This window comes from Hyperolius riggenbachi, chromosome 12 (genome assembly GCF_040937935.1).
Source record: "Hyperolius riggenbachi isolate aHypRig1 chromosome 12, aHypRig1.pri, whole genome shotgun sequence".
Taxonomy (NCBI): domain Eukaryota; kingdom Metazoa; phylum Chordata; class Amphibia; order Anura; family Hyperoliidae; genus Hyperolius; species Hyperolius riggenbachi.
In genome coordinates, this window is record NC_090657.1 from 43,276,061 (window position 1) to 43,298,313 (window position 22,253).

Below are 22,253 nucleotides of genomic sequence, written 5' to 3' on the forward strand. Positions count from 1 at the left end.
TGTCGCCAGTTCCCTGCCTTGTTAAGTACAACCAAGTTTCACTTTTCCATAAACATGCAAGTGATATACATGTGACACGGATGCTGAGCGGATGGGTGACATCAGCCTAGCAGGTAGGGCATCCACAGAAAGCCAAGATAAAGGAGGCTGAGGGGTTTTGCTCTCTTTTCCCAGTGCGCAAACACCTAGATAAAGCAGAATGTGTGAGCATGAACCTGGAAAAGTGAAACCTAAAAACCGTCTCATATGGACTGTCTGAACCATAGGTAAAGGTTACATCTAAATAGAAACGAGTTATATATATAGAGTCTCCTCAGTGAGGATTGTAAGAAGCAATCATATGGATCATAATCTTGCAATATAGAATCTCCTATTTACTTTAGAGAACCATGGTTTAGTCAGAGACTATATACAGAGTTTCCCTTTAAGGCACATTCTAGAGAGAAATAGAATTCTGAGGTCTTTAGAGGTACATCTTAGTAGGAAAGGTCAAACACGGCTTTATCTGCTCAAATATACAGACACCCAAGTACTGTCCGGCAGTAACGGGGTAAAAATTGTTGTTTTCATAGTTCTGAAAACAAAATATACGCGTCTGGGAATTCCAGAAGCATTCCAATTATGGTTCTGTGTTCCAGTAGGTGCACATTGGGCCCTCTGCACATCATATGCTTCCGAGAGCCAATAGACAGCTCTGGATGTGATGTGCAGCTGGCCCTCATCCACAGTGTGACATTTAAGAGTAACACTTAGTAGACTGGTATATAAACAGGCTTACAATTCTGTGGGTTGCACTTCGTCAACTTCCCTCCGTCTTAACCTTTACTTTCTATGTATGCTGTAGTTTATCATAGGGTAATGTAGATAGAGACTTTTGCTAAATGCCTGAACCTGAGCCAGTCAATAGGACTGATTTATGATTGCAATGCACCACCAAGACCTGAACTGAGATTCATCGTTGTGCTTTGCTTTGTGAGACAACGAAGATTGTTAATGAGTATGCACCTGTATTCCTGCTGAAGCCAAATAGATCTCCTTAACCGTTTTCGGCTGCTGCTGTGAGAATGTTAAGTTACTAAACACAGTTCTTATACTGCTGGTGCTGAAAAGGTGGCTACCCCTAGCAACCACAAATAAGTTCCTTCAGAAGGTATGCATCACTATTGAAAAGCATTGTATATGATTTCGCATTGCTCGAAAAACGCACACGCTTTTGCCCCAGTCAAAGAACTTTTTAAAAAAAGCATCACAAAAATGCTTAGCAGTGTGGCCTCTGTGAAGGGGAAAGAATTAAGAAAATGTATTCTCCCATTAATTTAATAAAGTTTTGTAAGGACTTGTCAGACTCAATTGATGAAGCGGTGTGTAATACTTTACCTCATTCAGGTGGGACATGTCCTCTATAGCACTGCTGTGCAGCCCATTAGCTTGCGGCTCTCTGGATACCAAATGTAATTTTCACAGGAAGTCGCAAGCTGAAAAGCTCCACAGAGGTGGGAAGAGGACATGTATCACCAGAATGAGATAAAGTATTATGCCCCGCTGCTGGTGCTCTGCAGAGTTGGAGGGTCCTGGGGCGGGGAGTCAGAACTTCGGAGCGCAGACAGAGTTTCCACACAAGCTTGCGGTGGGCGGACTGGGTCCCCTCCTAATGGCAGGGGTTGCAGGGCCTATTGTTACACTGGTGGCTACTGGATTAGTTTGCCACATGAAAAGCAATACTGATTTATGCAGATAACCGTAGATCTGTTTAATAGGTTTTTCCTTTATTGGCCACTCAGGGGTATATTTGTGTAGTTGGAGAAAGCCTTGTGGAAGACAAATAGCGGAGTATCTGGATTACTTTATCTGCAGAAGCATGTTCAGTACCGAAAGTGAACACCACAGCTATCTTATCTTCTATTCGATATATACATTTATTTCAGATGGCAATGAACAGGGCCAGGCCGACGAGGCTGGAGCCTCGGGGCGGAAGTCATTGACAGTCTGTGCGGGCGCAAGGAGCAGGACTGTTTTGCCTGGCTGCCCGCCTTCCCCCCCCCCCCCTGTGGTCACGCTGCCTGCGCCCCTGCCTCAGTTCACACAGGCTGGCTGTCGGGGATGACTGAGCGGGAGCGGAGTGTATACATTCCACTCCGCTCTGTGCCTGTTGTTGCCATGGTCACCGATGCCGCCAGCTCCTGTCATAGAGAAAGCCAGTCCCAGCGTGCATCTCTCTGGCACAGGAGTGACGTCAGCAGCCTGTGAGTTCCACCCCTTGAAGCTGGCTGAATGTGCCTCAGCGTCTCGCCGTCTCCTGTCCTGTGAATCAGCAGCCAGGAGGAGTCAGGCAGGAGACAGTGTATGGTGGATTAGTCTGTGCTGGCACCGGCCTGTGGTCATAGTCAAGTAAGTGTGTCCGAGTCCTCATGTCACTCACACAGCCAAGACAAGTGCCCAGTTAATGTGTGTTTTTGAATGTAATGAGCGCCCTCCCCTCAGACAAGTCACAAGGGAGATGAGCAGTACACGGTGATGTGATGTCACAGTCAGGGTGGCTGATGAGACAATTAATGAATTCTGCATTAGCACACCAATAAATAATGGAATTATTATTCATCTTTATGTTCTGATCATTAATAGACCCTGAACTGAGAAAAATAAAAAATACTTTTTAACATACCTGGGGCATCCTCTAGCCCCCTGTAGTCTCTCAGGTTCCCTGTCAGTCATCCAGCTGGAGCCCCCGAAATCCTGTAACTTCCTGTAACTTCGCTTCGCAAAGTCGTGGTAAAGTGCGCATGCACGGCTCGTAAGCGCTCCTGGCAAGATGGCACAGGCTGTCTCCATAAGCTTGCTGTGCATGCGCAGTTCTCTGATGACTGAACTGCGTGTGTGCAGTAAGCTTACAGAGATGGCCTGCGTCATCTTGCCAGGAGCGCGGATGAGCCATGCATGTGCACTTTGCCGCGACTTCGAGCTTACAGGCTTGCTCTATTATGTGAATTGTCTGAATAACAGCTGCACCGTTATGTGAATTGTCCGAGGAAAAGCTGCGCCATTATGTGAATTGTCTGGGTAACAGGTGCGCCATTATGTGTATTGTGTGGGTAACAGCTGCGCCATTATGTGAATTGTCTTGGTAACAGCTGCGCCGTTATGTGAATTGACTGGGGAAAAGCTGCGCCGTTATGTGAATTGTCTGGGTAACAGCTGCACCGTTATGTGAATTTTCTGGGGAAAAGCTGCGCCGTTATGTGAATTGTCTGGGGAAAAGCTGCGCCATTATGTGAATTGTCTGGGGAAAAGCTGCGCCATGATGTGAATTGTCTGGGAAAAAGCTGCACCGTTATGTGAATTGTCTGGGTACAAGCGGCGCCGTTATGTGAATTGTCTGGGGAAAAGCTGCGCCATGATGTGAATTGTCTGGGTAAAAGCTGCGCCATTATGTGAATTGTCTGGGGAAAAGCTGCACCGTTATGTGAATTGTCTGGGGAAAAAGCTGCACCGTTATGTGAATTGTCTGTGGAAAAGCTGTGCCGTTATGTGAATTGTCTGGGAAAAAGCTGCACCGTTATGTGAATTGTCTGGGGAAAAAGCTGCACCGTTATGTGAATTGTCTGTGGAAAAGCTGTGCCGTTATGTGAATTGTCTGGGGAAAAAGCTGCACCGTTATGTGAATTGTCTGGGTACAAGCTGCGCCGTTGTGCATTGTCTGGGTAACAGCTGCACTGTTATGTGAAATGTCTGGGTAACAGCTGCGCCGTTATGCGAATTGTCTGGGTAACAGCTGCACCGTTATGTGAATTGTCTGGGGAAAAGCTGCGCCATGATGTGAATTGTCTGGGAAAAAGCTGCGCCGTTAGGTGAATTGTCTGGGGAAAAGCTGCTCCATTATGTGAATTGTCTGTGGAAAAGCTGTGCCGTTATGTGAATTGTCTGGGGAAAAGCTGCGCCATGATGTGAAATGTCTGGGTAAAAGCTGCTCCATTATGTGAATTGTCTGGGGAAAAGCTGCACCGTTATGTGAATTGTCTGGGTAACAGCTGCACCGTTATGTGAATTGTCTGGGGAAAAGCTGCTCCGTTATGTGAATTGTCTGGGGAAAAGCTGCGCCGTTATGTGAATTTTCTGGGTAAAAGCTGCACCGTTATGTGAATTGTCTGGGGAAAAGCTGCGCCGTTATGCGAATTGTCTAGGTAACAGCTGCACCGTTATGTGAATTGTCTGGTTAACAGCTGCACCGTTAAGTGAATTTTCTGGGGAAAAGCTGCACCATTATGTGAATTGTTTGGGTAACAGCTGCGCCATGATGTGAATTGTCTGGGAAAAAGCTGAACCGTTATGTGAATTGTCTGGGGAAAAGCTGCACCGTTATGTGAATTGTCTGGGTAACAGCTGCACCGTTATGTGAATTGTCTGGGGAAAAGCTGCGCCGTTATGTGAATTGTCTGGGTAACAGCTGCACCGTTATGTGAATTGTATGGGGAAAAGCTGCTCCATTATGGGAATTGTCTGGGGAAAAGCTGCATCGTTATGTGAAATGTCTGGGGGAAAGCTGCACCGTTATGTGAAATGTCTGAGTAAAAGCTGCGCCATTATGTGAATTGTCTGGGGAAAAGCTGCGCCATTATGTGAATTGTCTGGGTAAAAGCTACGCCATGATGTGAATTGTCTGGGAAAAAGCTGCGCCATTATGTGAATCGTCTAGGTAACAGCTGCGCCACTATGTAAATTGACTAGAGAAAAGCTGCGTTATGTGAATTGTCTGGGGAAACGCTGCCGCATTATATGTATTTTCTGGTGAAAAGCTCCCGTATTACATGTGTCTTGCTGACTGAAGGGTTCTGCCTGCTGTCCCTGTCCCTTGTCTGGGGGGGGGGGGGGGGGAGGGCACATTGTGTAATTACATTTAGGGTCCCTTGCCTGTGTTTTGGGAGAAAACTATGGCCCGCTGTCTTTGCGTTACACTGTTACAATTAGCTCCGCCTACATCTTTTCATGGCCACACCCGTCAGGGGGGGAGGCGCACTCAGCCTCTGTTGGTGGCGGAACTTGTCCCGGCCCTGGCAATGAAACTCATAGATGTAAATGTAATGCATGCATTGTGGTGTCTCCATACAGGAGTGCAGACGTTTCACTCACTGAGTGCCGGTTCTGCGCATTCCTTGTACTGCTCCGGAGTACAGAAAGGGGCGTCACCTGGAAGCAAAAAACGGATGTTAAACATGCACATAACAGTACATAAGTATTCATGGAAGCATTTACACATAGGTATTGTTTGCCATCCATTTACAAGTTTTACTCATTACAATCAGGGTAGTAATCAGGTTGCGTTTATCTGGGCAGTGGGATAAATAATGGCAATGGCACAGTTTTTATATGCATTTTACAGAACACTATTATAATTATATATATTTAAAACTTAGTGTTACTGACCCCATTCAGTAATACCTGATGGAACAATTCTGCACTGCAGGCTAACATGCATGCAGCAGTGACCTATTGTAATGCACTGCTGGACAATGCATCAGTGGGAATAGCAGGCATTGCTGTCTATTCGCTGTCCATACACAGTAGCGGGAGCAAACCATGTGAACTAGCCCTTATTTTGTGAAAAGTGCAATGTTTTCTAAAAGATGTATAACACCATGTCATCATACTCCGGTTGTGTATGACCAAGCATCTAGTCAATGGAGTCAGTATTATCTCATTCAAAGATTAAGCCGGTGTTAAAACACAGCTTAGTGTGATGACCAATCATCCACCATTTTTAGAGGTCGGTCAGCAATGGCAGCCTGTTTATTTGCTGGTTTTAGTGCAGTTACTAAAAGATTTACATGGAGTTCCAGAGTATTTCATTTAAAGAGACACTGAAGCGGAAAAAAAATGATGATATTATGATTTGTATGTGTAGTACAGCTAAGAAATAAAACATTAAGATCAGATACATCAGTCTAATTGTTTCTAGTACAGGAAGAGTTGAGAAACTCCAGTTGTTATCTCTATGCAAACAAGCCATTAAGCTCTCCGACTAAGTTAGTCGTGGAGAGGGCTGTTATCTGACTTTTATGATCTCAACTGTAAGTGAACTGTTTACTTTTTCTCTGCTAGAGGAGAGGTCATTACTTCACAGACTGCTCTGAAAGACTCATTTTGAATGCGGAGTGTTGTGTAATCTGCACATATTATAGAATGATGCAATGTTAGAAAAAACACTATATACCTGAAAATAAAAGTATGAGAATATTTTCTTTGCTGCTAATCTTCTAGTAATTATTCATAGTACACAACCAATTCACTATATCATATATTTTTTTCCGCTTCAGTGTCTCTTTAAAGCAGAACTAGTGAAAGCTGCCAGCATAAAGTAAACTCATAATAACACTTTAAATGCCTTATTGCCTCCTAAAGGCTCTCAATGTCTGATTCACACTGCCTTGATAACTGCTTGTAGTGTGACTCTAACTTAACAGGGGCGTAACAATAAGGGGGGCAGAGGTTGTGACCCCAACAGGGTCCTTAGGCCAGAGGGGCCCTCTCTCAACTACAGTATCTACTCTCTATTGGTCCTGTGCTTATAATAATCACTTCTATAGATACTTTAAATAGTGGTAATCATTAAAGGGATATTGTTGGGGGAAAATGAGTTGAACTTAGCCAGGGCTTCTAATGGTCCCCCGCAGGCATCCTGTGCCTGTGCAGCCACTCACTGATGCTCCGGTTCACTTCTGGAATTTCAGACTTTAAAGTCTAAAACCACTGTGCCTGCGTTGCCGTGTCCTCGCTCCCGCTGATGTCACCACAGGAGCGCACCGCGCACGCACAGACCATTCTGGGCCTGCTCAGTATGCTCCTGGTGCCATCAGCGGGAGCGAGGACACGGCAACGCAGGCACAGTGGTTTTCAGACTTTAAAGTCTGAAATTCCAGAAGTGAACCAGAGGCGGGGCCGGAGCATCGGTGTGTGGCTGCCCGGGCACAGGATGTCTGTGGGGGACCATTAGAAGCCCCGGGTAAGTTCAACTGATTTTCCTCCGACCCCCCCCCCCTACAGTGTCCCTTTAAACTGCTTCCCACTCCCTTCTTGCACCTCTGACACAGTAGTTGCCATTAGCAGGTTTTGGTGTGCCGTATAAATTGTTATGTATAGAGTGCTTGGGGGACACCAGTGTAAAACTTGCATTGGAGCCCACAGCTCCTTAGCTACGCCATGGTACCATAACCTTGATTCCCATCCTTTAAATGGATAAAGTTCTAATTTTCACATGTTAAAATGTAAATATGAAGGAAAAAGAATGGTCTATTGCGACTTGAATTATACAGCTTTCTCTTTTTCTTATGAATTCTTTGTGGTATGTGTGACTCGGCGTCTGACTGGGGTGTGATTAGACATTTAGCGGGACACATTTTATAGGTGTCCCTATTTGACATCTGGAAAAAGTTTGGAGGTATGTATGCCTAGCATAAGGACTAATTCATGTTGCAAGTGATTCCTATAGTTTTTTTTTTCCAACTGAAGATCTTTATTGAACAAAATACATACAACGCATGGCATCATGAACAGCAATAGGTGATTCCTATAATTGAATGCCAAATCATAGTTTTTAGAAAATGTAATCTCCACCTCATGCTACAAGCTAGCTGCTGGCAGGCTTTGATATCAAATCCAGCTGCAGGCGTGTTGATGGCACTGACCAAGTGACTCCATAGGAAAGACTAGAAAAATGCGTCCTACTGTCAGTTGAAACACTATAAAGTACTAGTCAGCACCAGGCAACATACCAATAACATTTTTTGTTTTGTTTTGTTTTCCTGCAGTGACTGATTACTATATATCCGGGGCAGTCTTCTTTATTTTACTGTATTTCAGCTTTAAATAGTTTTGTATCTTGTCTGCTCTCCCCTGATTTCTTCGAGGATGTAGTTGTAGAAGTGTGTCCCAGGATCTCCATTACAACACAGTAAACTTCAGTACGATTTGTGGTGCCGCCATAGGTGTCCATGTTATAGTAGTAAATTACCTGCTACAGTGGTGTCTTAGAGGAACACTACTTCTGCCTCAGGGATGGCACTGAGGTGTACTTGTTCTAGGGATGCCTAAAATTGGCTGGGCGGGGGAATTGTTTAAAGGAACACTATTGATTAACATTTTTTTCTGTTAAAATAGGAAATGTTAGAGAAGTACTACTGTATACATTTGAATCCTTATCTCTTTGTTTACTGTTGGCTAATAACTTTCACAGTTTACTGATGGCAGTCTTCTCAAATCTGATGCCAGAGTGAGCCATGAGGGGAGGGGGGAATTCCCTCACAGTGCATCTGTTAACTCTGTGTGTGCAGAGAGCTCAGGCAGAGCTTCCTTTCACAGAGAGCAGAGGAAATGTATCTTATGTGCAACATAAAAATTTTGTGTTTGTGAATTGTGTGTGTGAAATCTGATATAACGCTGCTTCAATATTACACTGTTCTTAGCATGTCAGACTGCAGAGATTCACCTTTGCAAATGAGACATTCCAAACGTAGCTAAAATCTACACACAATGAATTACAGCTTTTGCCTCTGATATTAAACATGAAAAGTAGGAACATGTGTACACTACACATTATTTGTACATTGTCACTTTAAAATACTTGGGTATTGATAGTGTTCCATTAAATTATCAGCTTGTGAGGGGGTATGGTCTTGAATGGCTTTAGCACTTTCAGCAGCAATTTATGCTTTCTAGGTATTACCAACAATTCAAAAACTGCTTTGCTGCTGAACAGGAATGGCCACAATCCTACAAAAGCAATTGTGATATTCTACAATCACCACTGCATGCAGAATTTCATAAGGACCCGAAATCGCTTTCTCGCTTTTAAGTGGCAAAATTGCTCTCAATATACTTTACAATTACAAGTGGCTCCAAGACCATATAGCAATTTGTCTGGGACTAGTAGTGCTTCAAAGTCTGGGCTTAATATAGGTAAAGGGGAGTTAGAGTGACATAGACGGGGGAGGATAGTGTGAGAATTAGGTTGCAGAAGGGGATAGAAGGATATCATTTATCTTACAGTTATTCTACTATTGGTATTACCTTGCGCCCATGTTTCCAGGTGCCCTATTACATGTAGGGCCTGTACACAATGTTTTTTTTTCAAACACATTGAAAAATACAAGCGCGCAATTGCAATATCACACCGTATGGCATTTAAAAATCACTTTGCTTGGCAATTCTCTGTGTGTACAGGCCTGTATGCCTCCGTTACTGTTTGAAGATCTCTAGTGCTGAGGAGGTCAGTTTTACTCTGAGTCTGTGCTTTAATGTAAAGGGAATCTGAAGTGAAAGGGATATGGAGGCTGACATTTATTTTCAGGGCTGCTCATCCGGATATCCGGGTAACCCGGATATCCGAACTTTTTTCAGCTATCCGACTGGATTCGGATTCCAGATACCTGGGCCCAAATTTGGATAGTTATCTGCGGATATTTGGTCACATAACCTGGATATATGTGGATATACAGATCCAAAATACTGTAACTAAGGTGATGATGTCCTGAAGCCAATCAGAGGGCTCCAAGCAGAAGCCTTAGCAACCAATCACGGAGGGGAACCCTGGCCAGTCCCACCTGACCTCATTGAGCTAATCAGAGGCTTCCCAGCCTAAGCCCTGGTACTCAATCACAGAAAGGAACACTAGCCAGCCCCCCTGTATAATATCAGTAGAGAATGGGAATCAGCTGGCACTGCTGCACTGTACAATTATTTATTGATAAAAAGAATGCATCAAAGGTGTAGTGGAACCATCACATACATTGAGGCATAAAACATACCATTACGATGTGCAGAACACATGGTTATCCGGTGGGTGCAGGGTACAGAGGAGCCTGATGGCCGTTTCATACAATGCTGTGCTTCTACGGAGGCTGTATATGCGGGGGCTAAGGCTTCCGGGTAAAATAGTGTCTAAATCCCGTCTGCAGCATGATGTTGCACGCAGCGCCGTCCCCAATTCCTCAAACTCACAGGCGCACTGCTCTAATGTCAAAAACGTCATTGTGCGCCGCATGCGTACATATGTCCCGATGACGCAGAAATGTGGTTGCGTCATATTGACGCAACCTGTGCTTTATTATGCATACACGCGGCTTGCGTAAGGAAGGACGCAATGGGGAGGGACATGCTTCCTCTAGCATCCAAAACATACATTACAGCCTGGCACATAAGACTCTAGTAGGAGGGAAGTGCAAGGTGTGAAAAAGAATAGGGGAAGAAGGGGAGAGGGGGGGGGGGAGAGAAAAGAGAAAAGAGGGGGAGGGATGAAAAAAGGAAAGGTGAAAATTGTAAGACTAAGTGGACTTGGAAAATAATGAATACTGGTGGCTTATCGTGCTAGACTGAATGAATATTGTGCAAAAAACATAATTTAGGGCAAAAATGTGCAGTTTAAGGAGGATTAAATAACTACCGGGAAACAAGGACTCTCTTAGATCTCTACTTAAAAAAGGAGTAGAACAAGGCCTCATATCCACAAGAATGGCTAGTGGTTTATTTCCCACACACCCAGTGAAACCTGTCTGGTACCATGTACCTCAGGTTCACAAGTCCCGGACCAATCCTCCGGGCCGCCCTATCGAGTCGGGCATGGGCTCGATCACAGAGAAGTTATCCAGGTATCTGGACCACGTCCTGAGGCCCCGATTGGAAGAAATCCCATCACATCTCCAGGACTCAATGGATGTCCTGAGGGGATTGGAGGACCTAAAGTGGCATCAAGGTGACCTACTGGTCACCACTGATGTTGAAAGCTTGTATAGCCGCATACCCCACGACCTCGGGATTACCGCAGTGAGATTTTTTTTCTCGACAAAAACGATGACTATAAGGAATTTGTTACCGATTGCCTCCGCTTTGTGTTGACTCACAACGCGTTCCTTTTTGATTGTAAATGGTACTGGCAAACATCTTGTACCGCCATGGGTACAGTGGTCTCATGTACATACGCATATTTTTTTTTAGCCTGGTGGGAAGAATTGCTCATACACTCGCCGACCAACCCCTATAGGGAGAGCCTCAGGATGTGGTACGTGGACCGTATCCTAGTTTTTTGGTTCGGGACTCGTGAAACCTTTTTTAGCTTCCTATTCCATATCAATTAAAACTCGATCAATATGGCCTTCACTGCTACAGTAGATCCAGTATGTATTGCTTTCCTTGACGTAGAGTTAGATATCAATGATACTGTAGGTTGATCCCTAAGAGATACAGAAAACCAACAGCTTCAAATGCTTTACTACATCAGACAAACTTTCACCCCTACACGTGGCCAGATCTTTACCCTACAGCCAGTTCATCACAACAAAGCGTCCCTCTATACTGAATCTAGGATAAAAGATAACTTTTATTACAAAATATTAAAATAGGTCTGACTGACAATACACATACTCTAAAGGTATTGTGAGGCCTACACTGTAAGTAATGAACGGGTCACGAAGTAACCCAGGCCAAGGACCAATACCAATAATATAAAATCACACAACCCCCACCACAAAACCCGACATGTTTCGCTTCTAGATGAAGCTTTTTCAAGGGACAAGTGACATTAAAGTGCAAACAGTGATAAGGTGCAAAGTTACATAATTAAATTAATATAGAGTATGGCCTATCGGCTCATAACATATCAGCAGCTGATATGTTATGAGCCGATAGGCCATACTCTATATTAATTTAATTATGTAACTTTGCACCTTATCACTGTTTGCACTTTAATGTCACTTGTCCCTTGAAAAAGCTTCATCTAGAAGCGAAACATGTCGGGTTTTGTGGTGGGGGTTGTGTGATTTTATATTATTGGTATTGGTCCTTGGCCTGGGTTACTTCGTGACCCGTTCATTACTTACAGTGTAGGCCTCACAATACCTTTAGAGTATGTGTATTGTCAGTCAGACCTATTTTAATATTTTGTAATAAAAGTTATCTTTTATCCTAGATTCAGTATAGAGGGACGCTTTGTTGTGATTATCTAGTTCAGGTTTTGTTGTATACCTACAGCCAGTTCCTCAGACTGCGACGTAATAACGCACATGATTCGGACTTTCGGAATTGGGCTCTAGGTTACTAGCCAGAGGTTATAAGACCCATGAAATTCATAAAGCATACAGAAGAGCGAGCGCTCAGAACCGAATGTCATTATTGCAAAGGAAAGTGAAAACAGACTCTACTCAAGAGAAACAACAAAAAATTACATCTTCTGCCATGGTTGTAAAGCCAAATGAAATGGGAAAGAGAACTTTTTTGAAAAATTGGGACATATTAACAAAGGACCCCCTTTTGAAACTTCTCATTCAGAAGTTCCCCTATTATAGGTTCTCTAATCACCAGGAGTGAATTTCGCCCACAGGATGGAACTGAATGGTTGCGTAAAGGTGGCCTAAGGGGCAACCATAGGTGCGGGCACTGTAAGTCATGTAAGCAGATGGTCATGGGGACCCTTCATCAGGTGGGCCCATTGTGACGCGTTGCGCGCACTCTGTTTACATATCAAATGAAATTTGCAGTGTACACACACTGGTGCCCCTGCAAAATATTCTACATAGGAGAGACGACCAGATCCCTGAATGAGCGCTTTAGCGAACATTTCAATTTAATTAAATCAGGAAAAGGAATCCCACGGGTCATTCCACACATGGCAGAAATGCATCAAGGGGACGCAACCAAACTTTCCTTTGCAGGACTCATACATATCCCTCCGCTACCCAGAGGGGGCAAAGAGATTAAAGCGAGAAGAAGCTAGATTAATTCTGCAGACCAATGCTATGGGACCCTTAGGCCTGAATGATTATACCGACTTGTCATGCTTTTTGGACCTTTGAAGCAACAGGAGGTGGTTTGGCTGCCTGTACAAGCATGATGTCGGTCCCCTCGATTTGGACACTTTCCGAGATGCCGTAATCCTACTAGTATAAGGTTAATCAGTAATAATATTTTATATATGATAACATGTGACCTCCATTAGGTTTTTTCCCCTCCTCCTTTTTTCCCCTCCTTTAACTAGGGAACTTGTTACCCCGTAGTTATTTTATTCCTCCTTAAACTGCACATTTTTGCACTAAATTATGCTTTTCGCGCAAAATTCATTCAGTCTTGCACGATAAGCCACCAGTATTCACTATTTTCTAAGTCCACATGGTCTTACAATTTTCCACCTTTCCTTTTTTCACCCCTCCCCCTTTTATTTCCCCCCTCTCCTTCTCCCTGTTACCCCTTTCCTCTTCCCTTCTTCCCCTATTCTTTTCTCTTTTTCACACCTTGCACTTCCCTCCTATTGGAGTCTTCTGTACCAGGCTGTAATGTATGTTTTGGACGCTAGAGGAAGCATGTCCCTCCCCATTGCGTCCTTCCTTACACAAGCCCCGTACATGTATGCATAATAATGCACAGGCCGCGTCAATATGACGTGACTACATTTCCAGGTCGTCGGGACATATGTACGTATGCGGCGCACAATGACGTTTTTGATGTCAGAGCAGTGCGCCTGTGAGTTTGAGGAATTGGGGACGGCGCTGCATGCAACGTCATGCCGCAGACAGGATTTAGACACTATTTTACCCGGAAGCCTTAGCCCCCGCACGTACAGCATTGGGCGAAACGGCCGTCAGGCTCCTCTGTATGCACCGTATAACCACGTGTCCCTGCACATTGTAATGGTATGTTTTATGCCTCAATGTATGTGATGGTTCCACTACACCTTTAATGCATTCTTTTCATCAATAAATGTTTGTACAGGGCAGCAGTGCCAGCTGATTCCCTTCTCTACTGATGTTGATAATGGACATTTTTTTGCTAGAGCACGCTGTGAATACCTTAAGTATAGGTTAGGGATTAGGGGATAGGATTACAGTGTTATTGTGTAGTTAGGACTGTAGTACAGCAGTCAGTGCTAGTAGTTGTTTGAGTAGTAGTACCACTGTGTTAACTTTCTACAGAACTATTGTGCTGTGAGCAGTGACAGTGTGCACTAGTGTCTTCTCCTCTGCTGTCTGACTGGCACTTGCCACGTCTGGCAGGCTCCTGGCACACGTTACATCAGCTGCTGCATTTCCCTGCTCCTGCTGCCTGTACAGCTCCCACCGCCCGGCCAGGGTGCCACAGACCACTGATACCACCTATATTTAACCCAAAACACAATTGCTGCGTAATTTTTTGGAGGTTTCTTTGCTGAAAACTGTTATGTCCCAGTTGTGCAGTTAGACTTTGGACACAATGGGCTTGATTCACAAAGCGGTGCTAACCTACTTAGCACGTCTAAAGTCTTTAGACATGCTAACCAGGGTGCTAAGTAGGTTAGCACCGGATTTCTCAATTGAGAAAACCGGTGCTAACCTACTTAGCACCCTGGTTAGCGCGCCTAAAGACTTTAGACGTGCTAAGTAGGTTAGCACCGCTTTGTGAATCAAGCCCAATGTGGGCTGCACGACCCTAGGCCTAATGTTAATTGACAACCTTTTTTTATGAGGGTGGGGGGGGGGGGGATTTGAAGTTCCCACATCATCAATTAGTGTTCCCCTGTACAAAATAATGATGGTATATGCTTCATTTACCCTAAAAACCCTTTTAAAAGCAATTTAAAGGGCACTTCCGTTTTTCTATCCAGATATCCAAATCCACCAGGATACTGAGGTCGGTATCCGATTCGAATTGGAAAATTTTGAACTGTGATATACAACCCGGATCGGATATCTGGGGATCCGAATTAGTTCCAGATAGTGAAAAGTGGTCTCTGAGCAGCACTGTTTATTTTATTTAACAGTGCCTGCCAGGCATGTAGATCCTTTACCTCTTTACTTTTAGCCACAGACCCTGGACAAGCATGCTGTTTCAGGATGATCAGCAGGGCTGCCAGGAAACTGGTATTGTTTTAGAAGACATAAGTATGGCAGCCTCCATATTTTTCTCATTTCAGGATCCATTTAAAAGAACAGATTGAGAGCAATTGTAGACTTACTAAAGATATTTAAAAATTATTTTTCTATGCAGATTGAATGCAGCTTGGGAATGACAAGGGAATGGATATGATTGGCCCTATTTCAAGCTACATCAATATGCATTAAACGTTCATGTGGGCTGGAATTTATTAGCATCTCACTGACCATCTCACTAGTTATAAAGCAGACCTAAGTCTTCTTACCTGCTTTTGTCAATCACAAATATGAAACCTGTACATTTCAGGAATGCTCAGGATACTCCTAGAATCAGATGCGGGAAGTCCTCATCATACCAGAGAGGTTCCCATTTCTAAATATGAAACCCTTTAGCTTATCCTTGCTTTACAGTTGGGCTCATTTGTATACTGTATAAAGTTGTGCATAAAGCTCCTTCACATCAGCCAAACATTGTGTTTTACTTCTGGCGCTCTGAGCTAGATTCAGCTTTGGACAGGGCTTATTTACATTAGGGAGTGACTTCAAGCCACAAAATGTATTGTTTTATAAAACTGTTTCAACTTTGAACATTGTCATCAAAGCTTATAGTTACCTTCCTTTTAAAATGTACCTCAGATAGGGGAAGATAACAAATTTATACATACCTGTGGCTTCCTCCAGACCCATTCAGGCTGATCGGTCCCTCACCATCTTGATCCTCTGCTAGGTGGCCTGGTAAATCTGCCAGTCAGCACAGGAGCAGTGTGTATGCTTCCAAGCATGGCTGCTCAAATCCGATCCGGATGCAATTCGGATAGTAGCTATCCGGATTTCTCCCAGTAAAGCTTTGCAACCTGGGCGGGGGTTTAATCTTACCTATCATGACGTCGTCTTCTTACATCTCTCGGCGCCTCCCATGATGCGCTCCAATCCGGAGTCACATGACTAAAAACACTTCCGGATTGAAGGAGGAAGTGTATAATCACATGACGCCGGATAGGACTGCATCGTGGGAGGCGCCGAGGAATGGATGAAGATGTCATGATAAGTAAGATTAAACCTCTGCCCAGGCCGCAAAGCTTTACTGAGAGAAATCCGGATAACTACTATCAGATTTGCATCCGGATCGGATTTGAGCAGTCCTGCTTTAATGGCTGGGAGAGTTTTGTGCAAGTGCAGAAGACTCCCGGAGCATGCGTGTGGCTAGACCACGCCTATGTGGCTAAGCTTGAATTCAGTGATCTACAGGGCCATCGACTGATGATCAAAGTGGCCTGGGGAGATGGTGGTGGGGGGGGGGGGTTAAAGAAATCCACAAGTATGTAAACATTTTTTTCTTCTTCCATCTCATGTTTTCTTTAAGCAGTTATTAGTTTTTTAATATTTTTATTAGGCACCTCTAGTCTGTAGCTACATCTGTTTTACTTCTGGTTTTGATGGTTCTTACTGCCACATATGTCCTCACCAGGTAAGATATCTGCTCCATATGTATGCAATAAAAATGCAAAGAAAAATTAGGGCTGTTAATAGGGATAGTAGGATATCGCTAATAATACACTATCCCCGATAGTAGAATATTGTTAATTATACCGACATTCTACTACCCCTAGTTAAGCATGGATGAGCTCGTGAGTGCTCACAAGTAGTGAGCTACTATAATTCATTAAACTTAGGCTGGGAGACTGTACCACGTCTTGCATGTAGCCTATTGGACACATTGCAAGACTCATTAATATGCACTTCCTCCTTCAAGCTGGAAGGAGGAAGTGTGCGCTAGTGAGCCGTGCAATGCGTCCAAGATGTGCTACACGTAGAAGTCGGTGGCATTGTGTGAAAGTAACCCTTCGTCTCCCAGCTGCATATCTGAGGCATTCAAACCTCATTTTAATAATGAATTTGAGTAGCTCACTACTCGTGAGCTCATCCCTGGCATTAAGCAGTGGTGTGATTTGTGTTTAACATAAGTGGGGAGGAAGTTAGCATTACGCATAAGACTAATATTTACCACTTCTGCCTACTGCTAACTAGCCCCCCCTCTTCAATTTATGCTTAACCAGCCACCCCACTTAAACATAATGCTAATAAGGTGGTAGTGGGTTAGTGTTATGCATGAGACTAATATTTATTATACCCCACTTATGTTTACACATAACACTAATAAACAGTGTATGTTACGATTAAGTAGGGGGAATGGTTAACATTAAACATAAAACCATCCCTCCACCACTTATACTTAAAGTTAATAAAAGTGTGTGTGGGGGGGGTGATAAATATTAATCCTATACCTAGCATTAACCACTTCCTTAACTTTGACCACCCCCACACAAGTGGGCAAAAACATTTTTTTCCCAATAAAACGCATTTAGGATAAAAAAAATCTTAGCAAAATGTACTACCCACAGAAAGCCTAATTGGTGGCGAAAAAAACGAGGTATAGATTATTTTCTTGTGATAAGTAGTAATAAAGTTATTTGGGAATAAAAGGGAGGAGCACTGACAAGTGAAAATTGCTCTGGTCCGTTATAGTGAAAACCCTTTGGGGTGAACTGGTTTATGGGAACTAGACCCACAATTCCACCCAACTAGAAATGGGGGAGCAGTTAAAGTTAAATATAACTAAGGGAGTATTTAAAAACTTATGATTAAATTTAACCACTTAGAAAAAAATGTCTCCGTTTTCAGCCATTATAGTTTTAAAATTAAACATTCTCGTGTGGTTAAAACAAACACTGTTTATTTGCCCAGATGTCCCGATTATTAACCCGTTTAAATTATGTCCCTATCACAATGTATGGCGACAATATATTATTTTGAAATATAGGTGTTATGCTTCTGTTTTTTTTTTTTTTGTTCTGGCCATAATTACCAGCACCTATATAATAAATTTAAATTAATTTCCCCCATAAAATATATATTAAAACAAGCTGAGTCCTTAAGGGAACTATTTATTTTAAGCGGGTTTTTTTTTTGAGAGGGGGGGGTTATTTTATTAATTTTATTAATAGTGTGTATGTACTTCTGTGTATATATGTGTAATATACTTTTTGGCCAAAAGATAACGCTAGTGAACACTCTCCCGTATAGGAAGTATTTCAAGTAAGTAAAAATAAGAGTAATTAGCATAATTTGGCAGTGGTTAAAGTATAAATGGTGGAGTATTTAGCATAAGTGGGGAGTGGTTAAAGCATAAGTGGGAAGTGGTTAAAGTAAATATAAATAGAAGTATTTAGTAAAAGTGGGGAGTGGTTAAAGTGTAAATTAAGTATTTAATATAAGTGGGGAGTGGTTAAAGTATTTAGCATAAGTGGGGAGTGGTTAAAGTATAAATGGGAGTATTTGGCATAAGTGGGGAGTGGTTAAAGTATAAATAAAAGTATTTGGCATAAGTGGGGAGTGGTTAAAGTATAAATGGGAGTATTTAGCATAAGTGGGGAGTGGTTAAAGTGTAAATTAAGTATTTAAATTACGTATAAATGGGAGTATTTAGCATAAGTGGGGAGTGGTTAAAGTGTAATTTAAGTATTTAAATTAAGTATAAATGGGAGTATTTAGCATAAGTGGGGAGTGGTTAAAGTGTAAATTGAGTATTTAATATAAGTGGGGAGTGGTTAAAGTAAGTATAAATGGGAGTATTTAGCATAAGTGGGAGGTGGTTAAAGTGTAAATTAAGTATTTAAATTACGTATAAATAGGAGTATTTAGCATAAGTGGGGAGTGGTTAAAGTATAAATGGGAGTATTTGGCATAAGTGGTTAAAATAAATATAAATGGGAGTATTTGGCATAAGTGGGGAGTGGTTAAAATAAGTGTAAATGGTGGAGTATTTAAAAAACGTATAAATGGGAATATTTAGCATTAGTGGGGAGTGGTTAAAGTGTAAATTGAGTATTTAATATAAGTGGGAAGTGGTTAAAGTAAATATAAATAGGAGTATTTGGCATAAGTGGGGAGTGGTTAAAGTAAGTATAAATGGGAGTATTTAGCATAAGTGGGGAGTGGTTAAAGTAAGTATAAATGGGAGTATTTAAAGTACGTATAAATGGGAGTATTTGGCATAAGTGGGGAGTGGTTAAAATAAGTTTAAATGGTGGAGTATTTAAAGTACGTATAAATGGAAGTATTTAATATAAGTGGGGAGTGGTTAAATTACGTATAAATGGGAGTATTTAGCATAAGTGGGGAGTGGTTAAAGTACGTATAAATGGGAGTATTTGGCATAAGTGGGGAGTGGTTAAAGTATAAATGGGAGTATTTAGCATAAGTGGGGAGTGGTTAAAGTATAAATGGGAGTATTTAGCATAAGTGGGGAGTGGTTAAAGTAAATATAAATGGGAGTATTTGGCATAAGTGGGGAGTGTTTAAAATAACTGTAAATGGTGGAGTATTTAAAAACCGTATAAATGGGAATATTTAGCATAAGTTGGGAGTGGTTAAAGTACGTATAAATGGGAGTATTTAGCATAAGTGGGGAGTGGTTAAATTACGTATAAATGGGAGTATTTGGCATAAGTGGGGAGTGGTTAAAATAAGTTTAAATGGTGGAGTATTTAAAGTACGTATAAGTGGGGAGTGGTTAAATTACGTATAAATGGGAGTATTTAGCATAAGTGGGGAGTGGTTAAAGTATAAATAGGAGTATTTAGCATAAGTGGGGAGTGGTTAAAGTAAATATAAATGCGAGTATTTGGCATAAGTGGGGAGTGGTTAAATTATGTATAAATGGGAGTTTTTAGCATAAGTGGGAAGTGGTTAAAGTAAATAATAATGGGAGTATTTAGCATAAGTGGGGAGTGGTTAAAGTATAAATGGGAGTATTTAATATAAGTGGGGAGTGGTTAAATTATGTATAAATGGGAGTCTTTGGTATAAGTGGGGAGTGGTTAAAGTACGTATAAATGGGAGTATTTGGCATAAGTGGGGAGTGGTTAAAGTATAAATGGGAGTATTTAGCATAAGTGGGGAGTGGTTAAAGTGTAAATTGAGTATTTAATATAAGTGGGGAGTGGTTAAAGTAAGTATAAATGGGAGTATTTAGCATAAGTGGGGAGTGGTTAAAGTACGTATAAATGGGAGTATTTGGCATAAGTGGGGAGTGGTTAAAATAAGTTTAAATGGTGGAGTATTTAAAGTACGTATAAGTGGGGAGTGGTTAAATTACGTATAAATGGGAGTATTTAGCATAAGTGGGGAGTGGTTAAAGTGTAAATTGAGTATTTAGCATAAGTGGGGAGTGGTTAAAGTAAATATAAATGGGAGTATTTAGCATAAGTGGGGAGTGGTTAAAGTACGTATAAATGGGAGTATTTGGCATAAGTGGGGAGTGGTTAAAGTATAAATGGGAGTATTTAGCATAAGTGGGGAGTGGTTAAAGTGTAAATTGAGTATTTAATATAAGTGGGGAGTGGTTAAAGTAAGTATAAATGGGAGTATTTAGCATAAGTGGGGAGTGGTTAAAGTAAGTATAAATGGGAGTATTTAGCATAAGTGGGGAGTGGTTAAAGTATAAATGGGAGTATTTGGCATAAGTGGTTAAAGTGTAAATTGAGTATTTAATATAAGTGGGGAGTGGTTAAAGTAAGTATAAATGGGAGTATTTAGCATAAGTGGGGAGTGGTTAAAGTGTAAATGGGAGTATTTGGCATAAGTGGTTAAAGTGTAAATTGAGTATTTAGCATAAGTGGGGAGTGGTTAAAGTACGTAAAAATTGGAGTATTTGGCATAAGTGGGGAGTGGTTAAAGTACGTATAAATGGGAGTATTTGGCATAAGTGGGGAGTGGTTAAAGTATAAATGGGAGTATTTAGCATAAGTGGGGAGTGGTTAAAGTACGTATAAATGGGAGTATTTAGCATAAGTGGGGAGTGGTTAAAGTACGTATAAATGGGAGTATTTAGCATAAGTGGGGAGTGGTTAAAGTACGTATAAATGGGAGTATTTGGCATAAGTGGGGAGTGGTTAAAGTATAAATGGGAGTATTTAGCATAACTGGGGAGTGGTTAAAGTGTAAATTGAGTATTTAATATAAGTGGGGAGTGGTTAAAGTAAGTATAAATGGGAGTATTTAGCATAAGTGGGGAGTGGTTAAAGTAAGTATAAATAGGAGTATTTAGCATAAGTGGGGAGTGGTTAAAGTATAAATGGGAGTATTTAGCATAAGTGGGGAGTGGTTAAAGTACGTATAAATGGGAGTATTTGGCATAAGTGGGGAGTGGTTAAAATAAGTTTAAATGGTGGAGTATTTAAAGTACGTATAAGTGGGGAGTGGTTAAAGTACGTATAAATGGGAGTATTTGGCATAAGTGGGGAGTGGTTAAAATAAGTTTAAATGGTGGAGTATTTAAAGTACGTATAAGTGGGGAGTGGTTAAATTACGTATAAATGGGAGTATTTAGCATAAGTGGGGAGTGGTTAAAGTGTAAATTGAGTATTTAATATAAGTGGGGAGTGGTTAAAGTAAGTATAAATGGGAGTATTTAGCATAAGTGGGGAGTGGTTAAAGTAAGTATAAATGGGAGTATTTAGCATAAGTGGGGAGTGGTTAAAGTATAAATGGGAGTATTTGGCATAAGTGGTTAAAGTAAATATAAATGGGAGTATTTGGCATAAGTGGGGAGTGGTTAAAATAAGTGTAAATGGTGGAGTATTTAAAAAACGTATAAATGGGAATATTTAGCATTAGTGGGGAGTGGTTAAAGTGTAAATTAAGTATTTAATATAAGTGGGAAGTGGTTAAAGTAAATATAAATAGGAGTATTTGGCATAAGTGGGGAGTGGTTAAATTATGTATAAATGGGAGTCTTTAGCATAAGTGGGAAGTGGTTAAAGTAAATAATAATGGGAGTATTTGGCATAAGTGGGGAGTGGTTAAATTAAGTATAAATGGGAGTATTTAGCATAAGTGGGGAGTGGTTAAAGTGTAAATTGAGTATTTAGCATAAGTGGGGAGTGGTTAAAGTACGTATAAATTGGAGTATTTGGCATAAGTGGGGAGTGGTTAAAGTATAAATGGGAGTATTTGGCATAAGTGGTTAAAGTGTAAATTGAGTATTTAATATAAGTGGGGAGTGGTTAAAGTACGTATAAATGGGAGTATTTGGCATAAGTGGGGAGTGGTTAAAGTACGTATAAATGGGAGTATTTGGGATAAGTGGGGAGTGGTTAAAGTATAAATGGGAGTATTTAGCATAAGTGGGGAGTGGTTAAAGTGTAAATGGGAGTATTTGGCATAAGTGGTTAAAGTGTAAATTGAGTATTTAGCATAAGTGGGGAGTGGTTAAAGTACGTAAAAATGGGAGTATTTGGCATAAGTGGGGAGTGGTTAAAGTACGTATAAATGGGAGTATTTAGCATAAGTGGGGAGTGGTTAAAGTAC

The 22,253-nt window shown here is 41.6% G+C and overlaps 1 protein-coding gene across 2 annotated transcripts in view; it reads right to left on the reverse strand.

Moving 5' to 3' along the window:
- Window positions 1-22,253, reverse strand: part of ASIC2 (acid sensing ion channel subunit 2) — a 1,273,426-nt gene that overhangs the window by 57,714 nt on the left and 1,193,459 nt on the right. For both annotated transcript variants that reach the window (XM_068262936.1, XM_068262935.1), the window contains exon 5: window positions 5,125-5,181. In XM_068262936.1, the coding sequence (XP_068119037.1) occupies window positions 5,125-5,181 (57 nt within the window). The remainder of the gene's footprint in view (window positions 1-5,124; window positions 5,182-22,253) is intronic.